This window comes from Rattus rattus, chromosome 8, assembly GCF_011064425.1.
Source record: "Rattus rattus isolate New Zealand chromosome 8, Rrattus_CSIRO_v1, whole genome shotgun sequence".
In the NCBI taxonomy this organism is placed as follows: Eukaryota; Metazoa; Chordata; class Mammalia; order Rodentia; family Muridae; genus Rattus; species Rattus rattus.
Window position 1 is genome coordinate 67,223,790 of NC_046161.1, and position 15,874 is coordinate 67,239,663.

At 45.7% G+C, this 15,874-nt stretch overlaps 1 protein-coding gene across 2 annotated transcripts in view; it reads left to right on the forward strand.

Moving 5' to 3' along the window:
• Prtg (protogenin) overlaps positions 1-15,874 on the forward strand; it is a 102,024-nt gene that overhangs the window by 68,088 nt on the left and 18,062 nt on the right. For both annotated transcript variants that reach the window (XM_032909808.1, XM_032909809.1), the window contains exon 12: positions 15,239-15,334. In XM_032909808.1, the coding sequence (XP_032765699.1) occupies positions 15,239-15,334 (96 nt within the window). The remainder of the gene's footprint in view (positions 1-15,238; positions 15,335-15,874) is intronic.

Genomic DNA, 15,874 nt, shown 5'->3' on the forward strand with positions numbered 1-15,874 from the left:
TAGTCTAATCTGTGATCCTGAGGCCAATGAGGAACACTGTCTCAAAAAACAAGGTGACCGACCGACCCCTGAGGACTAACTCCCAAGATAGCTTCTACAAGCAGGTACACAGATGTGCACGCACATCTCCATACACAGGCACTCACGCAAATACGATTATTAATGGAAAGAAAAGCTTTTAAAATTGGAGACTAATTGCTGTTCTAGACTTCTTTTTTTCAAGACAGGGTTTCTCTTTGTAGCCCTGGCTGTCCTGGAACTCACTCTGTAGACCAGACTGATCTTGAACTCACAGAGATTCGCCAGTCTCTACAGGGATTAAAGGTGTGGGCCACCGCCACCCAGCCTGCTCTAAACTTCTGAATCTACTATTTCCAAGTGACTTCAGCTGTGAAGCTTTCAAGTCTTGAGGAAGGCAAGGACATTTGTCACCCTGCCCCACAAGTTGTAATTATACACTGTAGTATTATGTTGGAAGGGCGTAAAGAGACCAAGGCCTGTGTAATGGTGGGCAGTAGACAATCTGAGGATGGGGTCAAGGTGCACTTCCCTGAGCGGGTGACACTGAAGGATCTGCAGTAACTGACCAGGTGGAAGCCCCTGGCGGAACAGTGGAGGAATCAATAAAGGAGAGTACAAGCCACAGTCACAGCGAGCGTGGACGCAGGCTCAGCCTCTCCAAGAGCTGGGATTACCCAAGCTGCTCAGAGCCACCTTACGTGTGTGTGAGCAGCTCAGCTGTCAGTTCACTTGAATGAGCACCTGTCATTTTCACAGGAGCTCTGCACTGCCTTTCCAGTGTATCTTGCTGAAATACGTTTTTTAAATTCTAATTGAGTTTAGTGTCTGCAGAGGCCCGGGGTGGGGCCTCTTTAGTTACCATAGTAGTCTGTTGCAGGGTCCTGTGAGTTCTGCGTAGATGGGGAGGGAGAACCCTTGACTGAACTCGGCAATAGCAGCCCGCTTTCAAAGTGTGCTGGGGTGACTGTCATATTGTAGCTATGCAGAATGAAGGCAGCAGGTTTCACCCAGTTATCATAGGGGAGGGTGTGTAAATATGTCTAACCACTGTCATTATTCAACATTTATATATCACACTGGGGGGGTGGGGATTTAGGTCAGGGGTAGAGCGCGTGCCTAGCAAGCGCAAAGGCCCTGGGTTCGGTCCCCAGCTCCGGAAAAAAAAAAAAAAAAAGAAAATATATATATATATCACACTGGCTCTACCCTATATGAGTGTGAGTATGTTTGTGTGCACACACATGCATTCGTGCACACCTATGTGCACACTCACACACGAATGTAAGGGCCAAAGGTTGACACAGGTATCTTTCATTAGACATAAGGCATCTCCACCTTAGTTTTAAAGACAGGATCTCCCTCCCAAACTTGGAGCTCCTTGGTTAGACCAGGCCGGCGAGCCAGCAAGCTCCAGGGACCTCTTCTCTCTTCCCTGCCTTGTGCTGGTTCCACCTTGCTGGCCTCTCACCTGAGTGTGGAGCATTTAAGCTCGGGTCCTCGTGCTGACCAGGCAGGCCCTTACTGACTAAGCCATCTCCAGTCCCTCATTCTTCTTTCATATAAGACAAATTGAAATGATTCAAAACAGACAAATGGGTGAGATGAGAACCAGGAGTTGGTAATCTGCAGACATTCATGGTAAAGGTGGGAGCAGAAAATAAATGAGTGGCTTTTTTAGGGACCAGTTGGGTAGCACACAGAACCTAGAGGGACATACCGTATGCTTACTTTTACCAGACCTCCCTTTGGTAGCGACCAGCGTTGGAAAGTGGGACAATGTGCAAGAGTATCCTCTGTGCTGTCATAGCCCCCAAAATAAACGGTGGTCAGGCTCGTGGCAGGGCCCTTCGGGTAAAGGCACCGCTGCCAAGCCTGGAAACCTGACTTTAGTCCCTGGATCCACTGGGAAGGAGAAGAGAACCAAGACCTGTCCTCTGATCGTGGTGCATATACACACATGCAAATAAGAAGGCATGATAAAATGAAATTAAAAGGTAAACTACAGTATATCAGACAATTCGGGTAAGTGTGGACATTGAGGAGAAGGTTTTAGAAAAATATTCAATGGCAGAAGGGGTGGAGAGATAGCTAGCAGTGGAGAGCACTGGCTGTTCTTCCAGAGGCCGTGGGTTCAGATCGCAGCAATGGCAACGCACAACTGCCTGTAAATCCAGTTCCTGGGGACCCAGTGCCCTCTTCTGGCATCCGTGGGTACTGCATGCATGCAGTGCACGAATATACTTGTAACAAAACACCCATCACAAAAAAATTTTTTTAAATATTAAAAATAAAATTAAGGGCTGGAGAGATGGCTTAGAGGTAAAGAGCACCCGACTACTCTTCCAGAGGTCCTGAGTTTAATTCCCAGCAACCACATGGTGGCTCACAACCATCTGTAAAGAGATCCCGGGGGTTGGGGGATTTGGCTCAGTGGTAGGCGCTTGCCTAGGAAGCACAAGGCCCTGGGTTCTCCCAGCTCCGGAAAAAAAAAAAAACCAAAAAAAAAAAAAAAAAAAAAAAAAAAGATCCCGGGCTGGAGAGATGGCTCAGCGGTTAAGAGCACTGACTGCTCTTCCAGAGGTCCCTGAGTTCAATTCCCAGCAACCACATGGTGGCTTACAACCATCTGTAAAGAGATCCGATGCCCTCTTCTGGTGTGTCTGAAGACAGCTACAGTGTGCTTGTATATAATAAATGAATAAATCTTTAAAAAAATAAAATTAAAACATTTAATGGCCTGCATAGTGTACCGTCTTTAGTGAATACAAAAGGCAGATTATGAAGTACAATTTTTAAAAACCTAAATATGGCGCCCCTGAATAGTAAGCAGAATTAAATAGCAGTGCTTACCTTTAGATGCTGATGTCAGGAATATTTTCTTTTTTTATCTGAATTGTATAAAATTTATGATCGTAAGATAAAAAACACTAAATTTGTGGGGAAGTGGGAGGTTAAAGCCCAGGGCCTTGTGCACTCCCACTGAACAATACGGAGGACACACAGGTTCTGTTCCCAGCACCCGCATGGCTCTTCATAGCTGTTGTTCAGTTCCAGGGGATCTGACACTCACTTCTTGTCTTTTTATGTTCTTACATGATGGTCAAATGATGATATATATGATGTGCATACAAGCACACATATATAAAAATGGAAAGAAAACAATAATTAAAATGTTTGAATTTTTAAAATTATATTTATTGGGGCTAGAGAAGAGGGTTGAGTGGTTAAAGAATGCTTTCTAGTCTCCTACAGGGCCTGGTTTCAGTTCCCGGCAGTATGTCATGTTCCCATATTCAGCTGTAACTCTAGCTCCAGGGGATCCAAACCCCTCAGACTTCCAGGAGCATCCATGCAGACATGCATTCAGACACACCCATACACAGAAATAAACACAAGAACAAATCTTTGAGTCATATGTATGGACTTGTGTGTGGCAGCTAAGTGAGGTGCTTGCTACCCCAGCCTGAAGACCTGGGTTTGAATTCTGGGACCCACGGGTTAAAAGGAGAGAAAGGCTTACTAGAAATTATCCCCTCATCCCCATACATGCACTATAGCAAATCATCCTGACGCATATACTCACAAAGTAAATAAACTCGAAAATTAGAATACACATATACACACACGCACACACATGCATACACACGAACACTTCTGCTATCCCATAGGGCTTCACTGTTCTCAGTTCTCTGAAAGATTGGTGATTTTAATAGAATTTGCATGCACCACCTATAGCCGATTAAAATGTTTGCTTGCATCAAAGGATTCTCTTGCTGAGTGCTAACATTAGAGTCGGTTTCCCAGTGATGCACGCAGCAAGTGTGAGTAAGTTGTAAGCCTGTGCCTGGTGACTTCTGAGGAGGCATAAATAAGCAGTGAGGGTTTTACACCGTGATTGATGAGCCTGCACTTTCAACAGTGTGCTTCCCACTTGGGAAGAAATTGAAGATCGATTGCAGGCTTTCGCCCTCCATCTCTCCTCCCATCCTGCGTGCATTCTTTGAACCACCAAGGGTTGCATGTCGAGGGATGGTTATCAAACTACAGATGTTTTTGCAATGCATCTGGGCCCCTCCCGCCCACGTCCCTGTGGTTCAGAGAGTGATGGATGATATTTTCACGTTGCTTCACACAAGGGTCAAAATGCCACGGTGAGTCCATGACTGGGAGGTGGAGAACTGTTAGTCCTGGAAGGAAATTTATTTCATGGCTCCAGGGGAAGTTCGGCTGTCATGAATGGGCTCCCTCTGCCAGTCTATAAAAATATTGTTTGTAAGGAACTGATGTGTGTGAAGCAGACAGGGCAGCTACTTAAACAAATGTGAGGTAGGTACAGTAGTGTGTGAGGCTCCATGCCTCCTCCGGGGGCTTCTGGGCAAGCCCTGCTCTCGATGAAAATGCTAACATGGCCAATGAGCTTCATTCCTTTTCTTATGGGAGAGTTTTAAGTAAACCTCACTTGTAAACTGATAGGCTCCGATTGTCTTATTAGATATGCTAACACTCTCTTGTGTTAGAATTGAAATTTACTTATATTAAACAGTCCATTTAGTTTACTTGTTTCTGTTTGGTTTTTAGGCAGGGTTTCTCTATGCAGTCGGGGCTTGCCCAGAACTCACTGTGTAAACCAGGCTGGTCTCACACTCTAGGGAGCTCTGCCTGGCTCTACCTCCTCGGTGCGTGGGTTGAGGGATTGCCCTAGCACATCTGGCTTCTTTTACTCTCAGATATTTGGGAGTTTGTACATGGGCACAACCTCATTAGTACTTATTCATATACTGCTGTCATGAATTTGGGGACAGTTAGACTCAATGTTTTGCCAACATCTAAGTCTGTGACTATACATGTGCCCAGTGCCCAGAAACCAGAAGGGGACAACAGATCCCCAGACAGTGAGCCACTATGCTTGTGCTGGGAATCAAACCCTGGTCCACTGGAAAAGCAGCTAGACCTCTCAGCTGCTGAGCCATCCTGCCAGTCCCTTAGTCGCTGTTCTGTTGGAATCTTTTTTTCTTCCTGCCCATAGGAAGTTATCAACCTTCCCTCTGTTTGATGATAGCAGAGTGGGAGAATGAGCTTACAATACAGGACCTCTGGGCTGCCTTTCTTCCATGCTGACCTACAAGGAAAGGTGTCTCTTTAGACAAGCACATAAGATCTGAAGTTTAAGTGGGGGTGTGTTATGTCACTTTTAGATTAGGTTTTCAGTGTGTGAATAAGTCAGGTTCTCTCCCAGCAGGGCTCAAGTAAGGGGCGCTACACCCTAAACTTTTGATTGATCATGCTGTGTGAATAGAGTCTAACATACAAAAGTAAAAACACAAGACCTGAAAAGAAATAACATGATCAAAACATTTCATACGCAGTATTAATCGAGGAAGCCTGCTGCCTCTGTCTGGGTCTGGAGCAGTGAGTCACAGCTTCTATGGGGAGGTTGTTGTGATAGAGATCGCCAGTAGTCTATATGTGCCAGCTAGTTTTGATAGGAAGTTAACCCTAAAATAGGAAGGATTTTCCCTAAAATTATCCTGCCCTCACTATGAGAGAGGGGTATTGTCACTCACAGGGATAGAGGAGGTGTTTGTGTTAAGGCCCTTCAGGAGGCCAAACAAAAGGACCCTAGTCTTTTCAGGTTTAGACAAATACCCTCCCTTTGGCTCACAGGAAAGCCTAGGTTGGGAACTCACACACTCCACACCTCACAGAGCAGTTTTGTAACATTTTGGCACACTCGGTCAAAGAAAAGTGAGGCTTGTTTACAACTCCGACCAAGTGAAAACGGTTCACGGTAAACAGGCATATAGAAAACCAGCTTGTAAGGTAAAAGGAGATCAATTTTTAGATCTAAGCCTAAAGCAAGATTAACATTCTCAGCTAAAACCCGACTTTTAATTCAGCACGCTAGCACATTGGAACAAAACGGTTGAGGGTCTGAGCCCCCCCCCCCCGTTCTAATAAGTGTGTTGGCCATATAAGAGTGGATCCTAAAAAAAGATCTGCTGTGTGGTGATACAGATGGGAACTTAGAACAGGTAAAAGATAATGAAACCCATTGTATTTGCATGCCCACTAAAAGGTGATTTCAAAAAAACCAAAAGGAACAAGAAACCCATTCCTCCAATAATGTCTCAGTAGCAGGGAAACTCCAGTCACTTGGGAAACGTGAGGCCAGCCTACTGTTGAAATGAGACTTAGGCTTTCCGTGCTGTGCTTAAGTGCGGTGTCTTAACGCCCAGCGCCCGCTCTCCGCCTTCCTTTCCCACCCATCCCCCCTTAGCATTTTTCCTGCCTCTCTGCCTGCTGGACCAGACTTGGGCTGGCCCCAGATTCCGTGTCAGAGGCCACGACCCAGGTGTCACAGCAGCCCCTACGGCCGGCCTCCTCTCTGAATAATTATATGGGGGGTATTGTTTGGGAGGGACAGGCTCAGGGCAGTGCAGTCACCCTGGCTAGCCTGACCAAGGAGAGCTCTGGTCGGGGTTGCTGGGGAACAATGGGCCTGAGCAGGCTTGCACAAAACCTGGCCACACAAAAGATTAAATTAAAAGTGGACATTCGGTGGGGTGCTGGGCTCCACCCTGCAGAGCCCCTTACCTTCCTAACTCCCCTTCCCGTGTCCTCTTTTAGTATCTTTACACGAGCTGACCTCGGGCCAGAGAAGTTTGAGAGCACCCTTTACCTTTGAAAACATTCTGGCCTGACTCTCTTAGGCTCTGAAGCTGTCTTAATTGAGGCATATTGTGGCTGCTGCCAGCATGCTCTCTCTGGGGGCCCCTTGGGTAAGTAATGCAAAGCAATACGTGGTGAGTTTTAAAACAGCGCTCCTTATTTTCTTACTAAAAACTTTACCCCCCCATGCTTTATTTAAATATAAAATCCTTAGGAATAAAAAGCCACACACCTAAGTTAATCGGACCTCAGAACCATATATGGACGTGTTAGTGTCCGTATAGTTAAAACAGCCACTCTAAAGCTGTGAAGCCTCACACGCGCTTTTCACTCTCAGTACCAAACAACGTTTGTATCCATTTATCACCAGGAATGAGAAATCCCCAGCAGACGTAGACCTAGATACCTTAAAGCACACATCGTGATTTTAAAGCAACACTATTTTCTTGAGGGTGCTTCATGGGGCCACTCCAGTGCGAGCTGGTTTGTTAATTGAAGATTAACGCGGACAGAGGCTCAGGTCTAGAGGGTTACTTCCTCTTCCTTTGATGTGGAGGAGGGAGAGGGGGGATTACTTTTCCCACCACCTGGGAGTTTGCCATAGAAAACGGCAATTAAAACTCTCCCGCACCTTAGATTTAAATGTGAGAGGCGGCTGGAAGGGCGACTGCTCCACTCCTGTGGGGGCTTTTTCATGGTCTTGACCTCAGGTTTTCTCCTAATTTTATCAAACCCTGACCTCTGGTTCTTCTGGAAGATCCCGAGGCCTCATGAACAAGCAGCCAGCGCAGGAAACAAAGGCTGGCCTCCTAACCCTGGCTTATCTGTATCCTTGGTCCGCAGCCCAGGGCTTCGTCAATAATTGTTTTCTGGTGTGGGTTTTCCAGGATGCAAGCCAAAGGGTTGGCCTTGCTGCACCGTTCATGCGGTTTGAGCCCGGTGCCCATCAGTACTTTGGCCATCCCGGGGTGGGGGTGGGGGAACTTGGTGGTGTTTGGGAGAAATATAGAGTGAAAACTTCCTACTAAGCCAGCCTGCTACAGTTTGCATTTTGTAGGTTTAAATAAAGTGCGAAAATAGACCGATGATCAAAACTCACAGAGCTGGAATTGTTAGAAACCGTTTAGTGGAGAGCTGGCTGTGGTAGTGCACATCTTTTTTTTTTTTTTTTTCTTTTTTTTCTTTTTTTTTGGAGCTGGGGACCGAACCCAGGGCCTTGCGCTTGCTAGGCAAGCACTCTACCACTAAGCTAAATCCCCAACCCCCGGTAGTGCACATCTTTAGTTCCAGCACTCAGGAGGCAAAGAGGCAGAGGAATCTCTGTGAGTTCAAGGCCAGCTTAGTCTACAAAGAGAGTTCCAGGACAGCCTGGGCAACACAGAGACACTTTCTTAAAAAACAAACAAACAAAAACAAAACAATCAAACGTACAAACAAAAAAATTGTTCATTTTTTTTTCTTTTACTCTTGAGACAAGGTATCAATTGTGCATCCCAGGCTGGCCTGGAATCACCATCTCCTGTCCCCAGTGCATGGCCCTAAATGTTTTCTCCTTAAAGTATTTTATTCCCGACTATTTGTGCTAGTTAGGTGTTTGTTTGTTTTAACTTCAATCTGAGAGGAAAAAAAGCCCTCAATTGAGAAAGTGCTCCCGTCAGATTATCAGATTAGCCTGGAGACAGGGCTGTGGCAGCTGTGGCAGGGATGGGATGCCTAGCCTAGAAGTTGAAAGTCAGCAGCCCTTTGCCACCCGAGTCCTCTTCCATTTGTGTTGGTTACCCCAGGGTGAAATAGGGAGATTTCTAGCTGCCTCTCAGTGCTTCTCAACAAGCCCATGTAGCCGGCCACCTTGTGTGTGTTTACAATACAGTTTGCAATGCCCAGCCTGGCTGCTCGCCCCTCTCCCCGGTCTGTCCCCAGCCTGACCATCTCTCATTTAATCTCACTGCTGCAAACCTGGCCTCCTGCATCACTGGTCCACACTCATCTCCTGGCCCTCTGCTTCCCACATCTTCTAAGGGGCAGCTTCTCAAATGCCTCTTTGTGCTGAATTAGAATTAGAACTAGTTGTTCCCACTTGTAAATACTGTCCGAGCTTTAGCAATGACTTTGCATCGGTTAGGCTTATCTTGCAGGGTATCTCTTTCTACTGTTGTCACAATTCCTTAATATCTGGTGTTCTAACCTCACAGACGGTGCTGAGGAGGAAACAGCGACTTCCACAGCCACAGAGCCACTTAGGCCTGACCCCGAATCCCCAGTGCCCAAGCTGTTTCTCTACCCTGCACGTTTGCTGTATAGCAGCCAGCACGTGCCAAGTTGTTTTCTGAATATTTTACAGTATAAACATTTTTTTTTTTTTTTTTTTTTTTTGGAGCTGGGGACCGAACCCAGGGCCTTGCGCTACCTAGGCAAGCGCTCTACCACTGAGCTAAATCCCCAACCAGTATAAACACTTTTAATCTCTACTTTATAGGTGATACCATGATTCAAATTTATATAGGCTTACTCCTGGACTCGTGTATGTGTGTGTGTGTGTGTGTGTGTGTGTGTGTGTGTGTGTGTGTGTGTTGCGTACATACACATATGCACAGATACTTGCAGACACCAAAAAAAAAAAAGAAGAAAAGAAGGAGGGATTGGATCCCCTGGAGCTGGAGTTATGATTGGGAACTACCAATGTGGGTGTTGGGTACAAAAGTTTAGGTTCTCTGAAAGAGCAGTGATCTTAACCGCTGAGCCATCTCTCTAGCCCTCAGCTTTTATGTTTTACTCCTTGATAGTTAATCCAGACTGTGGTTTGGTGAAATTTACTCAGCAGCTGAATTCCGTTGGACCTTCTTTCATTGGCCTGTTAAAATCAGTTGGTGTCTGAGTCCCTCCCATTCCGGTACAGAGCCAGCATCACTCTCCTGGTGGACTCACGCGCACGCGCCACCTAGTGGTGCTACGAGAAAGTTGTAGGTTTTTCTAATAAAACTGGAGAAAGGCAAGCATTTTAGTGGGGCACGCCACAGTGAAAAAATGGGCATATGGTACCAAAATCTTTAATAGATAATGTAATAATGCAGTTGTGGTTCCAGAGACACAGTCCAGCAGTTAAGAGCTCGCCTGCATGTCAGAGGATCCAAGTTAGTTTGGCTCCCAGCAACCACACTGTGTGCTTCACAGCCTTACCTGTAACTCCAGCTCTAGGAGAGCTAATACCCACTAATGGTTTCCAAGGATACATGCACCCATCCACTCATACCCATACACAGACACATGAATAAAATAGGATGCAAATTAAAGGGGAAAAGAGACGCGTTAGCACTCCATTATTGTTAAGTCATATTTCATTAAGGTGGTATTGGGCTGAGTGGAATTAGTCCCACCGAGTACTGGTTTATGACAGTTTTGCCATTGTAGAAACTAGCACTTTATTGGCCTCTGCTTTTCTTCTAACTTGAATACAATAACTAAGTCTAAAATCCGGATATAGCTAACAGATTGGATTAATCTTGGGGTCCATCTGCTTGCTGTTTTAGTGCTAACCCTCAAATTCTTCCATATTTCCCCTCTTGTGAAATACTTTGCCTTTCTTTAGTTGGGAACACATCCACTGGCTTGTTTCCCAAAGCGTTTATTGTCTTCAGGGCTGTTAAATGAGAGCTCCCATGACTCATTTGGGAGAGTGGGAAAGCCACGCTCTTCCTGTTGACCTTCATTCACTCTTACATGCATGTCAGACACAGCCGGGAACTGTTACCTGCCCTGCGCGCCAGGGAAAGCTAATGAGGGCAGTGAATTGAGCTCAGCTTGAGGATTTGCTCCTTGCTAATTTCCTGCTATCCTGGACTCTGGACCAGCTTTATATAAGCAGATGTCTTCGGTCTTTAAACACCCCGAAAGATGATTTGTGATAAACCGAGCTGAGGCTTTGTGCCCTCCCTGTTTCAGTTTGCAGTGCAGGGACCACCTTCTCTCTTTCTTGTCGCTTCCCTCACCTAGCAGCAATAGCAGGCTGTGTGTTTGTCAATTCCCAGGGGGTGCAGAGTGTTCTAACAGGCTAATTTCACTTGATAATTTTATAATGTCTATCGGTGAGGTCCCCTTGTATCTCCATCTTCCAAGTGGAAATAAATAAGGTTTAGACGGAGAGGATTTGCTTGGATCTATATAACTAGTAACTCCTATAGAATGTTTGTGCGTATTTTGTTTCAGTTTGAGTCATGGTCTCACTGTGTGGCCCTGGCTGGCATGGAATGTGCCTTGTAGAGCAGGCTCTCCAGCTTCACAGAGCTCTGTCTGCCTCCGCCTCTGCCTCCTGGGTGCTGGGATTGAGCGTGTGCACCACCGCATGCAGAAGAATGTGGGTTTTTATTAGTATCTCCTTTGGGGTATTCCAAATGAAAGCAGAGGCTGGCAAGATGGCTCAGTGGTTAGAGCATCTGATGGACAGACTTACAGCCTGAGTGTGAGCCCCAGAACCACATGGCTGTTCACCTACACATATGTACACATGCACACGAAGTAAAACATACAATGTGACAAAATGTCTTAAGGAAAAGCAAGGGCTGGAGAAATGACTTAGAGCAGTTAAAGGTACCCGCTGTTCTTCCAGGGAACTCCTAAGTCTGGTTCCAAGTACCCATGTCAGGAGGCTCACGATGCCTGCAACCCCAGCTCTCGGGGTCTGACACCCACTTCCTGCCTCCAGTGGTACCTGGCATACACATACAGAGACACACATATGTACATAGATAAAAAGAAATACTAGTATAAAGGGTCAAAGTAAAAGCAAGTTTGTCTTTTTAGCCCTCGAGTCTCAGACCACTCCAGAATGTCTGTAGGACATTCTGTCAACATTTACCTGATACCTGAGCTCTCTCTTGGTCAGCCAGCCAGGCCTCTGGTCCTCTGTGATGCCTGTGACTCTGCTTCCTGTGACTAATAGTCCAAATAGATGAGCTTGTGGAGAGAAGGAGTCAGGAAGGAAGACAATCGAGGCCCAGAGCCTGCAGAGGAAAGACACAGGACTTACCTCAGAAGCAGGCCAGGGCCCTCCTGGCCTGGAGGTTGACTCCTTAGAGAAGAAGAGGTACGTTCATGTGACTAGAGGCCACAGTCACCCTCACTGGGTAAGCTTGTGCTCCAGTGCTGACCCATTATTAACCAAAATGTTTAGGGGCCAATAACATGGCTAAAGCTTAGCCTTCCATTCAGACCTGGAGAGCAGGGTTTGAGCAGAATCTCAGTTAAGGTGGAAGGACAGCTGTAATTCCACAGAGTTGTTCTCTGGCCTCTATGTGTATTCTGTGGTGTGTATGCACATGCACATGCACATGCACGCACACACACACACACACACACACACACACACACACACACACACACACTATTAAAAACATTTAGAGGGCTAGAGAGATGGCTCAGGGGTTAAGAGCACTGACTGCTCTTCCAGAGGTCCTGAGTTCAATTCCCATTAACCACATGGTGGCTCACAGCCATCTGTAATAGGATCCAATGCCCTCTTCTGGTGAGTCTGAAGACAGCTACAGTGTGCTCACATAAGTACAATAAATAAAATCTTTTCTAAAAAAATTAGAATTAGGGCTGGAGAGATGGCTCAGTGGTTAAGAACACTGACTGCTTTTCCTAGGGGTCCTGAGTTCAAATCCCAGCAACCACATGGTGGCTCATAAGAGCTACAATGTACTTATATATAATAAATAAATATATTGATTGATTGACTTAAGAACAGAATTAAATTTATAGTAAGTTGAATTATTTGGGCTTTTCACCCTGATCCATTATTTTTATACATTTTCAACTTTTAAAGCAGATTACAAGAAGGTATTTAATTTTATTTTTACGTGTGTGTGTGTGTGTGTGTGTGCACTGTATGTGTGCACTGTGTGTGTGCACTGTGTGTGTGCGCGTGCTGTGTGTGTGTGTGTGTGTGCACTCTGTGTGTGTGTGTGTGCACTGTGTGTGTGTGTGTATGCAGGTGCCTGTGGAGGCCAGGAGAGGGCGTCAGTCCCATAGAGCTGGCGGAGCTTTTGGGTTTGTTTCTGAGACGGTCTCTTTGCGCAGCCTTGGCTGTCCTGGAATTGCTTTGTAGACCGGCTAACCGTGAACTCAGAGATCCACCTCTGCCCCCCTAGTGGTGGGACTGAAGGTGTGCACCACCACACCACACCCAGCAGAGCTGTATTGTACACCAGCACTTAGGCCTGACCTGATGCGGGTGCTAGAAGTGGAGATGCCCACGGTGTGTTCTTACTGTGTCCCTCCTCCCTCTTCCCGCTTTCCTGAGAAAGCCTACACTGTCCTGTGGTTGCTTTCCTCACTCCGCGGGTTCTCCCCAAACCACCTCGAATGACTGAGTTTGCTGAGTGTCATGAAACCAAGCACTGTGTAAGTGGCCATACTTAACTGCAGCAGGGCTGTGACAGCCCGGGTAGCCATTTGTAAACAGCATCCTAGTGGGAGCTTCCTCTCTGCTTAGCCACCTGACGGGGTAGTCTGCAGAACTCAGGTTTAGGACTTGAACTGTTTGATGGGGTCCGGGTCTAGTCTCAGTGTTTGCTTCTGTTTCAAAGTTCTCCACGCTGAATTTATTAATCTGTGCTCTCCCTTCTGTCCCTAAAGGAGCTTTACGTTTTTCTCTTTAGCTGATAAATCTCATTGCCTGGTAACTCTCAGGCGTGTGTGTGTGTGTGTGTGTGTGTGTGTGTGTGTGTGTGTGCGCGTATTCTACTTTGAAATTGGTTGAAAGAGACAATTTTTTGGAAGATGTATTTATGCAAACTTAGAGGCTCCATGCTTTATCATAGATTCATGGTCTAGACTGAGAGTGGGAGTGTATTCCTTTAAATACAGCACTTGGGAGGTTGAGATGGGAGAATTGTGGGTTCAAGGCCAGCATGAGCTTCCTAATCAGGCCACCTCAAAGGGGGACAGAGTGGGACATACATACCTCTCCACGAATTCCCAGTTTTCAGATCCACTCTGTATGGCCCTGCACCTCCTCCTTACCACTTTTGTGCATAGCTTATAAAATAGCCTATAAAGCGGAATAAAGTGCACCTGAAAGGAAATCGTTTCTTTGTTTGTTGTTGTTTTTGATGAGGGGACTCTTTTCGCATCTTTCGGTTATTTGCTTGGGTATTTTTGTTGTGACTTTATTTTTGTTTTGTTGTTGTTGTTTTCTGGTTCTTGGAGACAAGGTCTCTCTGTAGTTCCAGTTGTCCCAATGTAGACCAGGTTGGCCTTGAACTTACAGAGATGTTTTCTATTTTGAGGCAGTGTTTTCTGTCCTACGTGGATGGATCCCGGGGATTGCAAGCTCCTTTACCCATTAAGCCTTCTTGCCTGACCAGAGCATCTTTTAAAATGTATTAGAGTATATTTATCAGTTTCTAAATTCTAAAATATATTTATCAGTAGAGATGTAAAATTTTAAACATTACTTTGGAATTTCACAGATGTATTGATTTTTTTTTCCCCAAGTTTTAAGTGCTTGAATTCACTATGGATTCATTTTCAAGATTTTTTTTACTTCCTTTTTACTTTATGCCCTCGAGGTAGCTATGAACTTCTCAACTGTCCGCTATGAGTGAGAACGTGTTTCATTTGCTTAAGGAAAAATGAGAAATATTGATGGGCGTGGGCTGGGTTTCATGTTGATGGTAGTAGCTAACTAACACCAGTAGAGGGTGCTCCAGCTCACCTCTCTTGAATTATATATGGAATTGAAGCTGAAAGTTTCTTGGAGACTCACTTAGAAATACTCAGAGGTTCTACAGAAGGGCGTTTGTTTCAATGTTCTTAACTCTGAGGGAAGAAATGCTACTCTCGAATATAATCGTCTCCTCAAAACATGTCTGCATAAAATAACTTTTGGGGATCCACGATGGAGGGGGAAACTGAGGCAGGATGGGATAGAACTCCAAGCCAGCCTGGACTGTGTGGGGAATTTAAATCTAACCTGGGGTACATAATGAATTTGAAGTTAACCTGGGCAAGACCCTGTCCTTAAAAATGTAAATGAAGAAGGCCAGTGGGGTGGCTTGGCAGGTGAAGGTGCTTGTCACCAAGCCTGGTGAAATGGGTTTCCAGAAAGCAGAGAGGCAGGAGACATCCTGACTCTCAAAGGGGTGTGTGTGTGTGTGTGTGTGTGTGTGTGTGTGTGTGTGTGTGTGTGTAAGCATGCCCACACATGGACATACAGACATACAAAATGAAGAAATGAAAATGCAATTTAAAATTTTTAAAGGAAAATAAAGATAAAAGATGTAATGAAAATTTGGTTATTTGAGGAGGAGTGTTTGTGGTTGTTTGAAACTGGGTTGAACGCATTAACTTTGAGGATAATTAGTCCCAGTGGCTGTGTTGCTGCAGATAGTGAGCAGGAAGAGCCTTGGGATGAGGGGAAAGAAAGGTTCATTGTTGTGAGAACTGTCATGTCTTTGAAGGGTGTTCATCCCAAACCTGCACTTCTGCTGGGGTTTCTGCTCACAGCCAGAGGGCTGATCCAAATTATTGCTGCTGGTTTCCTTTCTAGACCCCAGAAGAAAATACCACGTGAGGCTACTGGCTTACAACAACCTGGAAGATGGCTACCAGGCCGACCAGACTGTCAGTACTCCCGGATGTGTGTGTGAGTGACAGCCACACGGCTTGCCTCTGTGGCTCACAGCCCCCCACATACCCACCCACCCCTTGTTTGAAATTCAGTTTCCCTACTACTTGAAGACTAGGTGGGGGCTAATTTCTTTATATCCTTCAAGCTGCTAGGCACATCTTGCATTAGTGGCTACTCAGTAAAAGTGGGGTGTTTAAATTCTAAGTACCTTGTGCTTGCAAGCAGACGAACGGCAGAGATTAGCTGGGGAAAACGCGTGGGTCACCTGCACACCTGTTTTCCCTTTGTCTGCTTCTCCCCTGAGGCCAGTGTTTCTAATTGCTTCTGTGTGTTGTGCTTCTGGCTCTGGCTTTCTCTGCCTGTGACTAGCACCTTGCTTTTCAATCTGCTTTGTTATTAGGGATTTTGGTGTGAGGGAGTAGCTTTTTTTTTTATTATTTTATTTTTTGAGATAGGATCTCACTGTATAGCCCTGGCTGTCCTGGAACTTGTTATGTAGACCAGGCTGGCCTTGAACTCAGAGATCTACCTGCCCCTGCCTTCTAAGATGATTAA